Consider the following 17,717-nt stretch of genomic DNA (forward strand, 5'->3'; position numbering starts at 1 on the left):
TCCGTACTCCGGAGGGAATGTGGCCGGGTCTCCCACACACACTCACCCCGACCAGCTTGCGAGCCAGGTTCTTTTTGTATTACTTGGCCAACGTCTCACGGTCTTGTAGGATTCCACAAAACGACTATAACTTTATTAAGGCGACCAACGTGCCAACTTGCGTCTTAATTGACCTGCATAGGTGGTGGGCATGGCGATCCACATTAATCCCTTCGCTTGCGCAGTCGGAGCAAATGGCACGACTGCCCTCCCCAGCTGCCGATGGTGGCACGGGAGCATTGATTGAGCCACGGGCTTGGTTTGGGTCGGGAGGGATTGACACGAATGAGTGCGCTTGTCGTACATGGTTACTTGGGCAGTACAGGCGCCCACTGGCCTGGCATGCGCTTTATCGGTCTTGCCGTATACGAGCCGCAACGGATGTCAGGCGCTGTCAGATTTTCATATCCCTAGCTTGGCCTCGCTTGTACTATTGTTTGTTCCCAGTTGGCGCTACCGAACCACGTGCAAGTGTGGAGACCAGCCATGGCCACAGCAATATCATGTAAACCTCCGATTCTGCATTGTATAGTAGGTAGATATTGGCAAAGCCGACTGCAATATGTACAATTCCGGCACCCACCCCGAGCCGGCGGGAGGCCAGGCACGCTAGAGGGCAGACACGAGGGAAGCGGCAGGGAACGCCACTGCAACTCGATAGTGCAACCACCGACGACCTGGATGACTGACAATGGACAGGTTAAACACACGGTTGCGGCAGCGGGTGTGTTCCAAACAGGCGACAGTTCGGCCTTCTTTCACCAGCGTTCGGTCCAGCAGCGCCCGGCCATTGGCCCTTGACCTCCAATTTAACCGGTGCCAAGCTATGCAAGCCCATTGCGCCGAGACGCTTCTCCAATACAAGGTGGCGCTTCGGTAATACGGCCACCCTCTCCGTCTTAGCATACCCTTGCCCCGGACCATCTGGGGTAACCAGCCGGGGTAGTGGAGAGTGTTTGCGGCAGCAGTCTGTATAAAGCATGTCAACCCCCACTGGCCTCCATTCCTGGTACCCCCCATTCCTTCACTTCGCTACCAAAGACCATCGTCATCATGGTGGGCGTTCAGAAACTCGCGGAGGGCACTGCTGCCGAGCCCATCATCACCCGCATGTTGGAGCAGGACAAGGTACGATGGTGGAAAAAAAGAAACCTCCGCCTCATGTATGTCTGGCTCTTCTGCTGCTGCATGGGCGTTGAGATTACATCTGGTTTCGACTCTCAACTCATTGGCACCCTCCAATTCTCCGTCCCCTTCAACAAGTGTACGTGCTCCATGTGCTTTGTGCCCCCGGCCCCTTGCTAACAAAGATAGACTTTGGAGACGGCTACCTCGACAAGGATGGAGAGCACTCCATCAACCCCAAAATCATCGGTTTCATGTCTGCTTGCTACCAGCTCGGTTCCATTCTCGCCGTCCCTATCGCCCCATGGCTGAACCAGCGCTATGGTAGACGTATGGCCGTCTTCGTCGGTTCCGTCATCATGGTTGTTGGCGCTATCCTGCAAGGATTTGCCCAGCATAGTAAGTCTCATTCGATGCCCATCATCAAATTGTAGTTCTCACAATCAACAGTCGCCATGTACATCATTGCACGTATGCTGCTCGGATTCGGAATTCTCTTTGCCATCATTGCCGGATCGGCCTTGATTGGAGAGCTTGCCCACCCCAAGGAACGTCCATTCATGACCTCTCTCTTCAACGCCTCATACTTTATCGGTTCCATCACCGCCGCTGCCATTTCAATCAAGACAACCACCATTGGTGGAAACTGGGGATGGCGACTTCCTTCGCTTCTCCAGATCTGCCCTTCGATTCTGCAGATTTGCACCGTTTGGTAAGATACCACTCTATTTCAACCCGACACTCGCTGACATGGCTAGGCTGCTCCCTGAGAGCCCACGTTATCTGATTTCCCGTGACCGTGACGACGAGGCCTATGCCATTTTGGTCAAATACCATGCTGAAGACGACGCCAACTCGCTCCTCGTCCAAGCTGAAATGGCCCAGATTCGATCCACCATCAAGCTCGAAATGGAGAACTCCAAGCAATCCTGGATGGACATGGTCCGAACTCCCGGTATGCGCCGCCGTGTCATCATCTCCGTCTTCTTGGGTCTCTTCACCCAGATGAGCGGCAACACTCTGCTCTCTTACTACCAAAAGCTGCTCTTCAACCTGATGGGTTTTACCGATAACAACACAAAGACGCGCATCAACATGGCCAACCAGTGCTGGAGTTTGTTGAACGCTGTCATCATCGCTCTCGTCGTCACCCGATTCCCCCGTCGTAAGATGTTTATGCTTTCCGCTGGATCCATGGTCATGGTCTTCATGGCCATTACCATTACTCTGCACTCGCTTCAGACAGCCGACAAAGCCGGAACCACCAACTCATCGGCCCAGATCGCATCTCTGTTCTTCTACTTTGCCTACTCTCCTTGTTACAACATCGGAAACAACTCGCTCACATACACATACCTTGTCGAGCTGTTCCCTTATGCGCAACGTACCATGGGTATCGGTATCGAACAGATTTTCGGAAAGTTGGCTGGTTTCTTCTCCATCTACGTCAATCCCATTGCCCTTACCGCGATTGAGTGGAAGTACTTTGCCATCTACTGCGCATGGATCTCCTTTGAATTCTCGTTCATCTACTTCATGTACCCCGAGACGTACAACCGCACGCTCGAAGAATTGGCTTTCTGTAAGTTGATTTCCATCATTTCTCGCCAATATCATTTGCTGACTGTTTTCTCCCAGTGTTCGAGGACGATCTTGCCGACGAGGCTACCAGGGCAACCGAGAAGTCGGTTAACCAGGTTCAAGACAGCACAATTGTTGACCACGGCAAGACTGGAGCTACTACGATCGAACGTGCTGCTTAGAGATGTTTTCTTGGTCAACAAGTCACTCTTTTCGGCCGTTTTTTTGAAATATGTAGTTTGCATCCATATATAATTCAGAGCAGGTCATGATTTATGATATCGAAAGAGGCCATGGCTACGTTACTGCTCTTGCATTAAATGATATATGATTTTACCATCAAACATGAATTTACGCTATGTATTGACTGTGCTATTCTTGCTTAACATGTAAATGGTCGAATTTTTGATTGATTACTATGACTAAATGCTACTTCATCTTTCGCGGTCAACCGATTACTCATCTTCACCAATGCAAGTTAGCCAAAACCGCTTTTACCATTTTCCAACCTTGCCAAACTCATCAAGCGCAGTTTCCACATACGTGATGGCGTGCACATATCCTTGTCTTTCCAGTCCCGCATTGCAGACTATCGTGAAACCAGTTTGTTGATAATACCATGTTAGGTTTAGCGCAGCAGTGTGCAATGTAGCTCGCCACACTTGACCCCTCGGCCTCAAGTTCAAGACATGCATTGTGTGTTAGACATTATGACGCTACGACATGGTGAATTTGTACTGCTAAGGAAAGGGATATAAGACAAGGGCATGTTCACGATGAGGATGTTTTTGAACAATGCAAAAATGTAGGTTTGTATTTAATACTCACGTTTCTTTTTGGATAATTCTTCTTTTCTAACTTGTCAATCAGAGAGTACGTTCGCCTACAGCTCATTCACCTACAGCCACCAGGAACACCCTCACCATGAATCGAAACACTACCCCGAGTCCTGCATCTACCGTTGTGTCACTGACAGACTCTCGAGATAGCGTAACACGCCGTCGTGACAATATGGCCCCCTCTACACAGACTGCCCAGATAGACTTTCTGAAAAGGCAGCTGCAATCATTGACACAGGCCAAGGCTCAGACTAGCAAGAAGTGCGATGATTTGTTCCGGGATATTTCTTCTTGGTCTGAAAAGTTCGAAAAGGAAAAGACTAGACGGACGCAAAGCGAGGAAAAGCTGTCGAAAGAACGCCGTGCATTCATTGGACTCAAGAAGGAAATGCAGGAGCTCAAGGAAAAGACTGATAAGGAAGTGAGGGAAGTCAAGTCTCATCTCGAAAATGAGAGGAAGAAGTGGATGGGACAGGGGCTGTCTACTAATAGGAAGCCCAAGGGTGCCGTTCAAGCCAATGCCTCCAATCTCCAAAGCCGCATCAAGTATCTGGAAGAAGAAAACGCTCGACTGGAAATGCTAACCAAACACCACGATTGCGAGAAGATTTACGACGACGCCCAACAGCAAATCGATGATGCTATGACCCTCCTGCGAGCTGCGGAAGCCGAGGCCGAGGAGCTGCGCTATCTTGAGAGTGCTAATGAAGAGCTTACGGAGCAACACTACTTTGACACACAAAAGATCGAAGAACTCTTTGATGAGCTGGAGTGTTGCAGGGCCACGGTGGAGAAACTCGAAGAAGAGATTGCTGCTGCTGATGAGCAGCGGGGCTTGGAATCACCTGTATCTTCCAATTCTGATATCTCTGATGTCTCAGATATTTCACCCGGTGAGTCACCAACGCCCACCGAACCTTTGGATGAAACCTCAGAAACTGATTACCTTAGACAGTCTCTCCACGACGCAGAAACTGAAAACGAAAACCTCATCCGCGCATTCGCCAAGCTCTCCCACGAGCACTGCGATACAATGGCCGAACTAGACAGGTTTTCTGAACACGTAACCTTCCTGACTAACGCAAACCTCGACCTCGAGGCGCGAAACGACGTTCTAGAATCCCAACTCGAGACCGCTATCCAGCTTCTCCGCGCCACAACCGAGGAGACCGGGCAGAATCCTCCAGCCCACCACCGCACCCACACTACCTTCTCAGACCCAGACTTCGTCGATGACCTGCCCACACCCGATCGCGATTCCCCCATCCCCATCACCATTCGACTATACGAGAAACGCGACTGGCCCCTTCTGTACCATGTCCAGCGCACCTTGTTCGGTACTCTTCCCTTGCAAGTCGACGGTCCTTTGCGTCTCGTGCGCGAGTTCGTGGCTACGATGAAAGATTCAGACCATGAATTTCAGGAGATGAAGGAGCGGGTGGAGAAGTTGGAGGGGGCGTTTGCGGTGGGGGTTCAGGAGGTGGAAAAGTTGAAGAAAGGTAGGTAGGAGATTTGGTTGGGGGTTCTGGAGGGTGAGAGTTGGATTCATGTGATTAGATGGTTTCTTTTATGCTATTTCGTTTTCATTGATAGAGTTATTAGATTGGGTTCGGAATTGGAATTCCTATCAATGCAACTTTTAACACGGCTTTTTTCTAGTGGTTCTTGCAAATGGTGAAAGCGATGCCCACGTGATGTCCGAAATACCTGGATCGGTCTAGCCTTTTGCAGGACCTCTGTGACTATTGAGGAGGGGTGGTAGCGTCCTTCTTTGGGTTTAAGTACCTGCGTTCATGATTACGTTGCCTTATACGATGCTTCAGCTGACTAGTCGAGGGTTACGCATGTCATTGGTAGAGCGAGGCCCGTGCACAACCGTACGTCTCCGGTTGTGGTAGCGGGCAAGGGCTATGTGAGGTATTTTTTACCTAAAGGTAGCAACGAGTTCTAGGTTGAATGCTGTACGCTAATCTATGTGTGTGGCTGGTTTCAGCCACACTAGTCGTATCCGTTGGTTTACGTAGAAGTGTTATAATAAAAACAGGTGCGACTATTTCACAGTACATGTTCAATACCTTGCTTTCCACACCTCGCATACGACGGCAACTAACATTATCCTAAAACATGACTTCAGAAACCGACGAAACCTCTAAAATCGACTCTGGCAAATTCTACAACGAATACAAAGGCCATCCCATCAGCGACTTGACCAAATTCCGCGACATAACACTGGCCGAGCGCCCCGACAAACCCATCATCTACCTCGCCGGCGACTCCTCCCTCGACAACAAATTCTGGCTCAAAGAACGCATTTCCGCGGGCGACGACGCCTCTGCCATCCCCTCCATCTACCACTCGACCCTCGCCTCCCCCATCACCCTCATCCCAGACGTAGCCTACTGGCTCAACTCCGCCCTCTCCACCCGCGCCACATGCATCAACACGGCCATCGAAGAATCCCTCTTACGCTCGCGCGATAGCGATCTCCTCCCACACGACGCCTTCATCCGCTCCAACATCCGGCCCAATGACATCCTCGTCGTAAGCGTCGGCTCCAACGACATCGCTCTAAACCCGACTGTGGAAACCAGCGCGCACATGTTTCAACTTGCGTGGCTTACCCCGCGCAAATCCATCGAAGACGGGTCCGCATGGGGTCTGCCGTATTTCCGCAATATGTTCGGAACGAAGATCCAGGAGTACATCGCCTGCCTTACGGAAGAGACGAAGCCAAGGGCTGTGATTGTTTGTATGATTTATTTTCCGCTGGAGAGTGGGAAAGGGCAGCAGGGCTGGGCGGATGGCAAGCTAAAGGTTCTGGGGTATGAGAGGGATCCGGGGCAGTTGCAGGCGGCGATTAGGGAAATGTATAGGAGTGCGACGGAGGAGATTAAGGTCGAGGGGGTCGAGGTGCTGCCGTGTGCGTTATTTGAGGTGCTGGATGGCAAGGATGCGGCGGATTATGTGGAGAGGGTTGAGCCGAGTACTGAGGGGGGGAGGAAGATGGCGGAGGAGTTTGTGAGGGTTTTGGAGGGGGTGTTGGGGGAGGGGGTGGGGAAGGAGGGTGAGTAGGGTGTGTGTACTAAGGTAGTAAGTTGATGTCTCTCTCTCTCACCGCGGAGGAAGGTATTTTTACTAAATTAGAAGATAAAAGGCGTCTTGAAATGGTACCACACATGTATCCATGTGGCGCAGTTTTACCTGGGACACCACTATCCAATTACTTAGCGCCGTTGTGTAACACCCTCTGTAGGATTGTGAGCGCTTACCATCAGCCTTGCGGGGATACATAAATACGACTACTGTTATCAGCAGTGGCATGACAAGTGTTGTTCTGATTTATATCTCAAATTCTGAGAACCGAGCCCTTGACAAATCCCTAATCTCATCATTTCTATCACTACATAGATACAACATACGCTATGGCAAAGCTGGAGCTCAAAGGTCCATTAAGCAAGGCTGAAAAGCCCAAATTCTCACAGTATGCTGTTTCTATTTGCCTGTCGCGTCGCTCGTACGCTTATCTTACATAGTTTCCTCACCTCTCCCCTCGTAACCGTCACTGTTGCCAGGTCGAGAACATTCTACCTCCACTTCGACCTTCTCGTTGCCGAATCGGACATGTTTTCCAACAGCCTGACTGGCGGGTTCAAGGAAGCAGAGGAGAAAGCCATTGAATTGGAGGATGAAGATCCCGAGATTTTTGGATTCTTTGTCGAATACCTTTACCGCAACCAATCAATTCTTTCCCGCGACGTCGCACATTACTCCGAATATGTGACCCTGGCGCGCCTCTATGTCATGGGAGAACGCCTAATGGCGCCGAAGTTCCAGGCCTACACGTTGTGGAGGTTCGTTCAGCCACTAGACACCCGCACAACTATCTCAGATGAAAGCATCTGTGAGCTGCTCCGGATTGCGTGTGAGGAGATTATGGAGAGGGTCGGTGAAGATCCTCTAAGATCCCACATATTCTGGTATGCAGGGAACCAAATCGCAAAGCTTCAGAAGTCGGGCATGTTTCGTCAGCTGTTATGCGACGCTCCAGATCTGGGCAGGCACATGTGCTTATGGGTGGGCCAAAGTCAACCAAAAAAACCAGACATGCCGAACGAACTCAGATACCAGAAGTTTGCACCAGAGAGCGATTACCCCCTACAACAATACTCTGAGACTGCACCAAAGGATGAATAGTTTGGAGCTAGAGCGGGCTGAAATTGACTTGTAGGAAGGGAAGTAAAACACAATGTAGTTTGTCTCTTTACGAAAGTTGGAGTTGGAAATATACTTTTCAGTTTGGATAACTCCATGTCCACGAAAACGATGCAGAGTTATCAACACGCAAGTAACTTTACCTACGGTTCGTGTGAGCAGTTGACTATTGTGTACCTTTGTGATATTGTACAACCTACTTGAGCGTGATTTTCAGATCTAGAGGCAGCTTGCAACACTATGGCGAGCAGATGTAGCACAAGATTTGGTACAGCATTCATGTCAGTCGCACAATATTGATCGACCAATGCTGTGTAACCGGCGAACGCAATATTAATATAGATATATCATCCTCTACAGTGAGTTCTATGAACCTTTTTGTTTTTCCGTATTTTAGACCTACAAGATAAATATCCAGATAGAAGAGAAACCATAGTAGTCTGAGATTTGAGTATTACCGCGCGATTGAGTGCCAGGAATCCGAGAATGTCTTCGTGCAGGAGGATGATTGCCAAGTAGCTTGGCGTGGAGAAGTTAACACAGGACGATCGAATCACATCATTTTGTATTGAAAAGGAATGCGAACACACTGTACTGCATCTGTTTCTATAGAAGTCAGGTGTTCTCTTTTGTTTTTGCCGCGCGTCGTCTATTGTTGCATTAGGCGCCCGTTCGCGCCATCCTTTCTAGCATCCCTGCATTAAATAGCCATAGATGCAGCCAGTTAGGCGCTGACACAAGGCATCCAATTATATGCATGTAGAACCTGCTCTGCTCTAATAGAACGCAGTGGTGTATCTCGCACCACTGTGTAGTATCGTCACTACGAACGCCCTGAAACAGACAAAGCTAAGAGCTAGCAGTAGCCTACCCTGCCAAAAGCGAAAGACATCGTCACATATCATTACAGATAGTCAACCTCAGTCTTCCCTATAAGTATCAAATTCCTACCTTCACTCACACTCACTTACCTTCAGCCTCGCTCACTGGCATCTCGAAGACTCGACTTCCCACCGCCGAAGCACTCAATCACGCCAAGGGCGTACAACTTAGTTAACTCACGTCTGTCCTATAGCAAGAGGAATCATAATGAAACTGGTCAGATTGGAAGGCGGTCCAGCCCAATGGTACGATGTCAAAGACGCAGCCGACATCCTATGGCGCTCAACTCTCAGTCCAGACATCAACGCCATAACCGCCTCATTGCGCGACCTCTACCCAAACCCAACCCTCACTCTTTCGGAACTCCACACCGGCTTCAACGCTAGCCGCAGAGGCGTCGTAGTCTGCAACAATGACAAAATCACCATCGCATTTCTCGGCTCGGATGTCATGGAGCTCTACATGAACACATGGACCGATGGCGCAGGATGGTTGGGAATACCGTATGCCGTGTTCGAAAATGGCAATCGCATTCACAGCTTCTATCGCGACATGTGGCATGCGATGCGACAGGCGGCGTTTGATGCGCTTGATAGGGCAGTGGGAGATATGGCTGCACGAGGTACGACGCCCAAGCAGATCATTGTCGCGGGGTTTTCGATGGGGGGCGGGATTAGCATGTAAGCACCACCATGTCCCATCAAGCGATCAAAAAGATTTTTTTTTTTGGATGGCTGCTAATGATTTGAAAAATAGAATGGCGTTTACGGATATCCTTGAGAGGATCCGGCATACGTGGGGTGACCCGTCTGGCTCACCGCAGTCGTGGGCTCGGGACGAAGTGCTCAGAGAGCTCGTTCAGCATATCACTTTTGCGGCTGTTGCGGCGGGGGACCAGGGATACTATACCGTTTTGAATGACTTGTACGATAAATATCAGATTCGTGCGTGGGACTTCATGAATCGGTACGATTTCACGGTTAATTTCCATCATGGGGCATTTCGGTCTTGGAGGGGGTATCGATATGTTTTGCCTGATGCAATGGTGAGGCAGTTTAGCGGTGAGTTTGGTCTGAATGCGCATGGTATTTTGGGGTATCTGAAGGTGGCAGAGTGGATGGCTGGGGGAGGGGATGGTCAGGTGAATTCGGTGTATGATTATTGATACCATGCTTATATTACGACTTTGTCCGGAGCTACCTAAGAGTTATCAAGAAATTCTCTAGTGCAATCTTGATACAAGTAACTTCGCTCACTGTGAAGTAAGACACATCGTATTGAAGCGAATTTCGTGTACTTCAAATTAATATTAGAAATAAAATTGCCCTCCTACTGCCGGCTTTGCGGTTGATTAGAATGGCAGTCATCCTTAACTCCTTGAACGCTTTCCAGTCTAAAGCGTTATAGTTTAGCATCCTGAGGCCATAAGCCTGATGTATATGTACAATCTTAGGTACGGAATCGAATTATGACGTGCAAAAGATCTTATCAGCCTTGTTGTGGCTGTGTCAAGCAAGGTAAAGCAATGTTGCCACCCTGACTGGTATCTCCAACCAATCATTAAGTGGCTACTCAGCACGCGCGTTGAGAAAGGAATGTTGCTGCCTAGAATTTCGCTTATCAGCTTACCTATGAGTCATCTAAGCCTTCGTTCTCGCTGATTATTTATTCCTGATGAACCCAAGCCAAAGCTGTGTTTCTTTCAACATTGTCCCCTCTATCAACCTGTTTAATATCCATGAAACTTTCTAGTGTCAAATTACACGTAGGCTCAAGTGTTGTTATTTGGAGTTTGAATAAGTGTCTACTCAGATAAACAATAGCACTCTAGTCTGTTCTGAATTTCCTGTGGTACGATGATACCTTTCCGTCCTCACACCTGTAGGAAGTGTAGGGAGATTGTAATCTATGGTACTGGTCCTGAAGTCGACCTTTCCTTCGAGCTTTCATATCACAAAGTTAAAAAACTTAGCAAAGATTGCAAGTTCTTCCGTTAGACTTTGAAATCGTCAGCCAAGCGTCTACGTCCATCATACAAAATGAGTTTATCTATATCAACCGATTCCGAGGACCTTGAATATCTTAACGTAGTGTGGAAGGATGAATATGATGAGCACGTGTCACCAGATGACGGAAAGCGACAGCTGCACATCTTTAGTACGGAACGTAAGTTGTCAACAGTCACATGCTATGCTCATGGCTAACACAGATAGAGATGCTGCCGAATACATTAAATCAAGACCCCTCACACGATCTCGAGCGTCATCAGCCACACTAGAAAAGTGTTTGGAACGTTACAAAAGTTGTTTAAATCACGAAATGTGTAAGAAGGCCCTGAGGAGTAACAAAAGAAACACAGCACCTACACGTCTCCTCGAGATTCGACCAAATTCAGAACTGCATTTATATACAGTCCCTCAAGGGGAAAATCCCCTCTACGCAGCACTGACCTACTGTTGGGGTAATTCACAGCAACAGCAAAATGCAAAAACGACAAGCGAAAATGTTAAGAATCGGCATGGCAGAATAGACAAATGCCAACTACCGCAAACGATTATAGATGCTGTCAAAATAGCTCGGACACTAGAGTTGTCTTACCTTTGGGTAGATGTATTCTGTATCGTCTAAGATAATGCCGTGGAAAAGGCATTGGAAAAGTCAAAAATGAAAAGCATTTATAGAGGAGCCACTATCACCATCTCAGCAGCTAGCGCTAGGGATAGCACGGAGGGGTTTCTTAGGGATCGTGACCTTAAGAAAGCGTATGGTAATCTGTTCAAGCTTCCGTATTACAACAAGCGTGCCGGTCATGTGGTGAAAGGTTGGTTATTACTCTCTGAGCACCCCATCGCAGATACGTATGAAGAAAATATCGACAAAAGAGCATGGACAATGGAGGAAGACATACTTTCGCTTCGGCTTTTACGATTCGGTTCAAAGCAGACAACTTGGCGGTGCGCAACTTATCCTCAAGCTGAAACGATTGATGGAGGAGGTTGCCCAACCTTAAAAAATAAGGACTACGCTTTTTCTGTGAACAGCCCTCACCGAAATTCCGAAGTGAGGTCAAATGTTCTGCGTATTGGTCCATCGGGTGGCGAGTCATGCGTAGAGGCAGACTGGTTCCATGTCATTAGCGAGTATACACTTCGGAGCAGTAAAAAACCAAAAGACAGACTCCCTGCTTGTGCAGCGCTTGCTGAAAGTTTTGCGAATATAATGGGCTTCAAGTCATCCGACTACCTTGCAGGATTGTGGAAAAACAATATCCACTCGCATCTCTTATGGTATCGGCTAGAAGGAAGAAAAGCGGCATGGATATCTGAACCCTCTTGGTCCTGGGCATGTATCAGCGGGCCGATATATTTCCTAGGCTTTGAGCTATCAGAGCCCACCTCCGGTGCCAATATCGCAAAGTATGTTAGCAGCTCTATGGAATACAAATTCAGAAACTACAAGTACGGTGAAGTCGTTTCCGGCTGCCTCAAGCTGAATGGTCGACTCCGAGAGGTACATTGGAATTATCAATGTCTTAGGCGAAGTGCTGATGACCCTGATGTCCTACCCTTGGAGATATATTGGGATCTATCCGATGGTGATTCTCTAGATGGCCCTTCTTGGGAAAAGCCAGTATATTGTTTTGAAATATTTGGGACATGCAATTATTCACTGGGCCTATTGCTTGTACGGAATGACAAGTCAGGTTTCAGGCGTGCTGGCTGTTATGAAGACACTCGGGAGAGGGGCCCTTCAACTATGAGTTCTTTGTTTGACGAGACTGAGCCCCAGAATATTGAAATTCACTAGGTACGTATTTGTAGTTATTAATTGTTTAATTCAGATGTCTGCATTAGTGGCGAAGACCTCCACTTGAAAACAATGATGATCGTGAGGTTGCGCTTAGTATGAAGCGAGTTTTGCTAGTAACTGTAATGGCAATTACTTAATTGAATCCTTTTGTGCTGGAATAACTGGTGTGGCAGAATACAACTCTATAAGCAAGTAGATAGTAGGCAGAAGACCTTATTCAAACATATTCACAAGCTTCCATTATCTTCACTTCCACCATGTTCTAGCTTCGGCGATTAGCTCCTAGTCCGGCCGGTTTGCAGACACGCTTGATGTGCTATCTCTATAGCATCTATTCCTATTAGCTTTGTGCTCTTGCGAAGAATAAGGCAGCTTACTTTGAACTGTTACTTTGTTAAGTCCCATGCTTATTCCCAGGTCTAATAACACTTCCAGCAGTTCCTTCGTCGTCGCCCTCAATATCGCATCCGTCCTCGCCCTCATATCCCCTTTCCATGCTTCTTCGTCCATCGGCCCAACATGCCTTGGCTCTGGCAATAAGTGAAGTCCGTATTTGTGTGGTACTTTCACTACTACCTCGAAGAATGTATCATAAACAGATCTGCTATAATCGACCTGGATATTAAGGGGTATTTCGGGGAAATTGATCCGCGGATAGGTAAGCCCCATTAGACCAAAAACTTTGTCGCGTGGATCTTCGCAACCACAAGTATGAAAATCGCGAAACAAATCAATCAAGTCGCGGGGCCGTATGTTGTCCTTGAACTGTGCACTTAGTAATGACGCAGCAACCGATCGAGCTGCCTGCAGCTGTTGCATGTCATCTTTGGACATGTGTGTTAGAGCGCCTTGCATGTCTGACCAAAGTAGCCATCCTCCGCCTTCCACGAGAACCCGAACAAAAGGGGCAAGTAAGATTTCTTGTACGATCCACAGACGTGTGAAGTAGGGATTGCACAGTATTGGCACCAAAGCTTCCGGGCTGAATGATGTGCTGAAATCCCGTGCAGCTGTTGAGCAGACGTCCGAACTATCGAGGCTGCCGATCCATGTGATGACGGATCTGCATTGCTTATAGATCCTTGACATAAGGTTAACCTGGTGGTTTCGTTCACGAACATTCGATTGATCGATACAGATTTGATCGACCCACAGTAGTTCTCCGCTTTCGTCATGATTTCCGTACGAAGGTGGCCTGTATCTGTTTACCGCAGATCTATTCGCGCCAGTGTATTCATGCAGAAATCGATGAAGATTCTGTCGGATGTGCAAACGCTTGCCCTGTATGAGCAGAGAATATGTCGGTTGTGGACATCCCCATACATACGAGAGAGCTCTGTACTTTGGAAGTGTGTCGAGGTCGTGAATCACGATATCTCATCTGAGCTTCTCACTATTACTTGTCTTTAGTAGTCTAAGTAGACGGATCTGTTGCTTGGTTTCGTCAAGCGGCTGATACTCGAAGATATGAACGTCATAGATAGTTGTCGATCGTGTGCCGGTTGCATTTGGATCCGCGGATTCTGAAAAATCTCCAAGCTCCATAATTGTAGATATTGTTGGACTGACTTTTGACGTGGGGTGGGTAGCTTGTGGGCTGGGCGGATGCTTTTAGGACATGAAGAACTTGGGTTGGGGTGATGCACTGCCTCAGGGTGGCTTAATGCATTGCCTTTGGCGCCCCCGTGCACAGCGCGTACGCAGAACACCAAAACACCTAGCCACCAACCAAATTCAACGTGTCGTTACTCTCTCAATACAAACGCTGTCGACAAAGCAACTAAATGTCTGTGGCTGCCTGAAGTAGTGAAATAACACATTTGAGACGACGTTGCTCTCAAGTACCGCTGCAACGGCAGTGCAGTAAGTGTCTCGAAGATGGCAAGGCGTTTGACGCGACAGAGTTGGGCTGTGCTAAGCTCTAGGCGTCAGGTCACTGGCTATCTTGAGCATACCCCTATTTAGCTATCCCGGGAACCAAGAATATGTCAGCACTCCTCACCAGTGCATTAGATACGGAGGTACTAGACTATGTAGCTATCACGCATAAATCAGTCTATAGACTAACCTCTATAGCTAGTAAGTAGGCTTAGAAGATTCTATTCAATACCCAGACGTATGTAGGAGTAATAGACATATTATAATAGATAGTACTAATAGTAGCGATCTTATAACTCGCAAGGCATATGATTAAGATAAAGTAGGTGGCTTCGCAGGTTCAGAGAGAAATTGTCTTCACCGTTGTGATTTTTACATAAGTAGGCATACACCTACTTAGAATCAATTCTAAAATGCACTTAGATAGACTAATAGAATTGTTATAGTATTTACAAGCTATAATAGCGCTACAGAGTTGAAGTACCTCTAATCTTGTCTGTTACGGCGGTTGTTCTGTTACGAAGGGATGTACGTTAATTGAATACATCTAACAATCTCATCGCGCATCATAGGCACCTTAGGACCGCCAGATTCTGCAATGCCGTCCTAATCGCCTTAAATTAGTACAAAGTTTTCGGGTGTACATCACTCACACTCGTACACACTTGTTAATTATGAAATTCATCACACGTATCATAAACGCTAAAATATATGCTCAAACTTTCATTTAATTCAAAAGCTCCATCCCATTACTCCATTGCACCTCCAAACCCAAATCGCTTACTAGGTCTCTCGAGTCTCCTAGGTCTCCTATCTTTCCTTGGCCTGCTTCATAGCAAGGTGTTCTGCCAGCGTGTACTCTACTGCCTCTTCGTGGCTCCAGCTGGGAAGCAGGTTACGTACCTTAAGCGTCTGAACCGCAGCCTCTACATCTGCCTCGGTGTAGGTAGTCTCTCCAGTCATCTCGAGCATAATCACTGCGGTGTCGAGTTCCCTCAGAGTAAAGGTCTTGGTCTTTTGAGGAGCCATGTTTATTCTGCTCGTGGTGTACTTTTGTAGTGTTATGTGGTGATTTTATGTCTATAGCAAGGCATTTATCGTATTTAGTGTGATTGCTGTGTTCAGTGGGAAGGTAGATAGGGACTGGCTGTTCATATTTTATGTAGTGAAGGTGCAGATGAACAAGAGCGCTGTGAAAGAGATTTTAAAAATGAATAATGAACGGCATTGTTGATCAAGGACGTAAGTTGAATGCTCAGGCTCACACACCGCTAAACGTATACTGCATGTAAAATTTCTAATACAAGCATTGTTTCCGAGAGGGAACAATGTATCTCTAGCTCGAGAACACAAGGTGTTCAGCTCCTTCTGGGATACAATCGCTTGCGAACAGGGTAGAGACTCGTTCACCACCCTAGCTATACCTAAAACGGTGGGCAAATGGAGATGGAAAACGGGGCAACTGAACGGGCTCTTAGTCCGCAAGCTTACTTAAACTGTTTCTGAGTACTCCTGATGAAATAACTAAAAAGGGCAGTTCTCCGTATGTGGAGAAGTTATCGCCAAGAGAAGCGGTACAATCGATCTTGTAGTGCAATCTCACCAGATCGGCATGTAATACACCGGGATAAAGCCGTCGAAGCAAGAGTCATCTTACTATACAAAGTCTGCCATTTCTCAGCACTGTAAAATAAACATTATCTATTTAAGAAGGGCAGAATAATCTAGCTAATGAGAGACGTAGTTCCAAATTGACGGTACCCGTTAGTTACGCTCTCTCTCTCTCTCTCTCTCTCTCTCTCTCTCTTCCTCTAACAAACCGGAAGTCCTGGCAATGCACATATGAGTAAGTTAACGTCAACGACGGCACACATACAAAGCACGCGCATGCACTTACTAAAAGAAGATAAGCACTTTCCTATTATCTCCTTTTGCCAAGACGGCCTTCTCTACTTATTTTACTTAGAACTAAAGTTTAATGTAAGGTAAAAAGGCTTCAAAGCACCTAGCAGATATCTTTCATAGCCTATGGCTCTTTAGCAGAAGATGATCAAGACTTGTAGAGAAGCTCCACCAGGAAAAGTTAAGAAGAGCTACCGAATGTAGTAGGGAGACGTTTTTTGTTACAGAAAACTAACTAATCTATTGCGGTACATGGCCAAGATTTTGTGCCATGGAGACACTAGAATGATGATTAGGCTCTTCTTCGGATTATTCTATACCTAATTTACTACCGAGAAATACTTGGCTGTTCTTGACAACCACAACTCTACAAACTATAGCTCGTACTCTCTTTCCCAGTTTGTATCCTCCCCTTGCTAGTGCCCCACGCACAATACTTCTGCCATATACCATAGTAAATAGCATTTGTTACTTCAACAGGGACCCCTTACATCTTCCGTTGGATACGACAAAACGCAGTATAGTATGTACTCTAGTAGTTCCGACCCTTCAAGCTACAAAACCCCCCTCACCGCCCTCCTCCTTTCCCTCACCCCCAGCTCTACAAAGAGAAAAAAACCCCCCCCATTTAATCAAAGTCCTTGCAAACCCACAACAATGAGACTCCTCACCCTCATGCTCAATCTTACCACAACATCTCTCGCCCTAACCACCGGGTCATCCCTCGGCCTCGACCTCCTCGAACAAGATGGCTCCATCCGCCACATCGACGACGCATCGTAACTCAGCCGACAAAACTGGCCTCAGTGCTGTAGCATGAATTGGGCGACGCCGTGCTTCTGTTCCATCAATTATCATAGCTGTAGTGTATGTGTATCCTTTTCTTTTCCCTCTTTCCTTTGGAAAAAAGGCGGTGGCGGATAAGGGTGTGGGAAGGGGGGATATACTAAAGTAAAGAGGGGAGAGAGATATGTAGGCTAATAGAATGCTTGTGTTATAGAGAACATGTTGCTAGGGAAATAATTACTGGCTTTTTAAACACGGACTAAGGGATGGAAGGGGAGGTCTGGACTAGGGTGGTTACGCAGTTATGAGGAGGGAGAGGTGAAGATAAGGAGTGGGTTTTTTGGAGCACAGACTTTGCACACTATTAGGGTGATTTATAAATAACAGGGGGTGTAAAAGGGAGTTTTTTTTTTCAAAAGAAAATTAACTGAACTGTTGATGAAGAGCGTGAGTCGGACAATGTTGTTGATCTTTACGTCGGAGTGAAAGGGTTGGGGTTTTGGTGCAAAGACTTAGTCAAAACATTGTGTGGTGGAGCCACTTGATACCGACAGCCTTTTTGCCGTGCGATGTTGTAATCGGCGAATCTCGATCAAATACACGTCGAGAAATGGTACAGATTGGCTTTCACAATGAGTAACAATGTCCTCTAATAATCTATTT

The 17,717-nt window shown here is 47.3% G+C and overlaps 8 protein-coding genes across 8 annotated transcripts; 6 read left to right on the forward strand and 2 right to left on the reverse strand.

Annotated features, from left to right (window-relative positions):
* Nucleotides 1-1,092: 1,092 nt before the first annotated feature.
* On the forward strand, nucleotides 1,093-2,927 carry COCVIDRAFT_83597 (hypothetical protein; the record flags this gene model as incomplete). Its single annotated transcript, XM_014707224.1, has 5 exons — nucleotides 1,093-1,303; nucleotides 1,354-1,563; nucleotides 1,615-1,876; nucleotides 1,923-2,746; nucleotides 2,803-2,927. The coding sequence occupies 5 exons, from the start codon at nucleotides 1,093-1,095 to the stop codon at nucleotides 2,925-2,927; spliced, it is 1,632 nt and encodes a 543-aa protein (XP_014562710.1).
* A 742-nt stretch (nucleotides 2,928-3,669) lies between these two features.
* Nucleotides 3,670-5,091, forward strand: COCVIDRAFT_83446 (hypothetical protein; the record flags this gene model as incomplete). Its single annotated transcript, XM_014707225.1, has 1 exon — nucleotides 3,670-5,091. One exon carries the CDS (start codon nucleotides 3,670-3,672, stop codon nucleotides 5,089-5,091), a length of 1,422 nt encoding a protein of 473 aa, XP_014562711.1.
* A 617-nt stretch (nucleotides 5,092-5,708) lies between these two features.
* Nucleotides 5,709-6,656, forward strand: COCVIDRAFT_32507 (hypothetical protein; the record flags this gene model as incomplete). Its single annotated transcript, XM_014707118.1, has 1 exon — nucleotides 5,709-6,656. The coding sequence occupies one exon, from the start codon at nucleotides 5,709-5,711 to the stop codon at nucleotides 6,654-6,656; it is 948 nt and encodes a 315-aa protein (XP_014562604.1).
* A 350-nt stretch (nucleotides 6,657-7,006) lies between these two features.
* On the forward strand, nucleotides 7,007-7,778 carry COCVIDRAFT_83081 (hypothetical protein; the record flags this gene model as incomplete). Its single annotated transcript, XM_014707226.1, has 2 exons — nucleotides 7,007-7,065; nucleotides 7,118-7,778. The coding sequence occupies 2 exons, from the start codon at nucleotides 7,007-7,009 to the stop codon at nucleotides 7,776-7,778; spliced, it is 720 nt and encodes a 239-aa protein (XP_014562712.1).
* A 1,107-nt stretch (nucleotides 7,779-8,885) lies between these two features.
* Nucleotides 8,886-9,843, forward strand: COCVIDRAFT_32541 (hypothetical protein; the record flags this gene model as incomplete). The annotated part of the gene is made up of 2 exons (XM_014707125.1): nucleotides 8,886-9,358; nucleotides 9,435-9,843. The coding sequence occupies 2 exons, from the start codon at nucleotides 8,886-8,888 to the stop codon at nucleotides 9,841-9,843; spliced, it is 882 nt and encodes a 293-aa protein (XP_014562611.1).
* An 874-nt stretch (nucleotides 9,844-10,717) lies between these two features.
* COCVIDRAFT_32510 (hypothetical protein) lies at nucleotides 10,718-12,485 on the forward strand (the record flags this gene model as incomplete). Its single annotated transcript, XM_014707119.1, has 3 exons — nucleotides 10,718-10,844; nucleotides 10,888-11,300; nucleotides 11,337-12,485. The coding sequence occupies 3 exons, from the start codon at nucleotides 10,718-10,720 to the stop codon at nucleotides 12,483-12,485; spliced, it is 1,689 nt and encodes a 562-aa protein (XP_014562605.1).
* Nucleotides 12,486-12,617: 132 nt separating this feature from the next.
* On the reverse strand, nucleotides 12,618-13,663 carry COCVIDRAFT_10967 (hypothetical protein; the record flags this gene model as incomplete). Its single annotated transcript, XM_014706988.1, has 3 exons — nucleotides 12,618-12,670; nucleotides 12,866-13,551; nucleotides 13,608-13,663. The coding sequence occupies 3 exons, from the start codon at nucleotides 13,661-13,663 to the stop codon at nucleotides 12,618-12,620; spliced, it is 795 nt and encodes a 264-aa protein (XP_014562474.1).
* Nucleotides 13,664-14,882: 1,219 nt separating this feature from the next.
* COCVIDRAFT_21504 (hypothetical protein) lies at nucleotides 14,883-15,395 on the reverse strand (the record flags this gene model as incomplete). Its single annotated transcript, XM_014707049.1, has 2 exons — nucleotides 14,883-14,972; nucleotides 15,270-15,395. 2 exons carry the CDS (start codon nucleotides 15,393-15,395, stop codon nucleotides 14,883-14,885), a joined length of 216 nt encoding a protein of 71 aa, XP_014562535.1.
* Nucleotides 15,396-17,717: the final 2,322 nt, after the last annotated feature.

The sequence above is a fragment of the Bipolaris victoriae genome, assembly GCF_000527765.1.
Source record: "Bipolaris victoriae FI3 unplaced genomic scaffold scaffold_0, whole genome shotgun sequence".
Classification (NCBI taxonomy): Eukaryota; Fungi; Ascomycota; class Dothideomycetes; order Pleosporales; family Pleosporaceae; genus Bipolaris; species Bipolaris victoriae.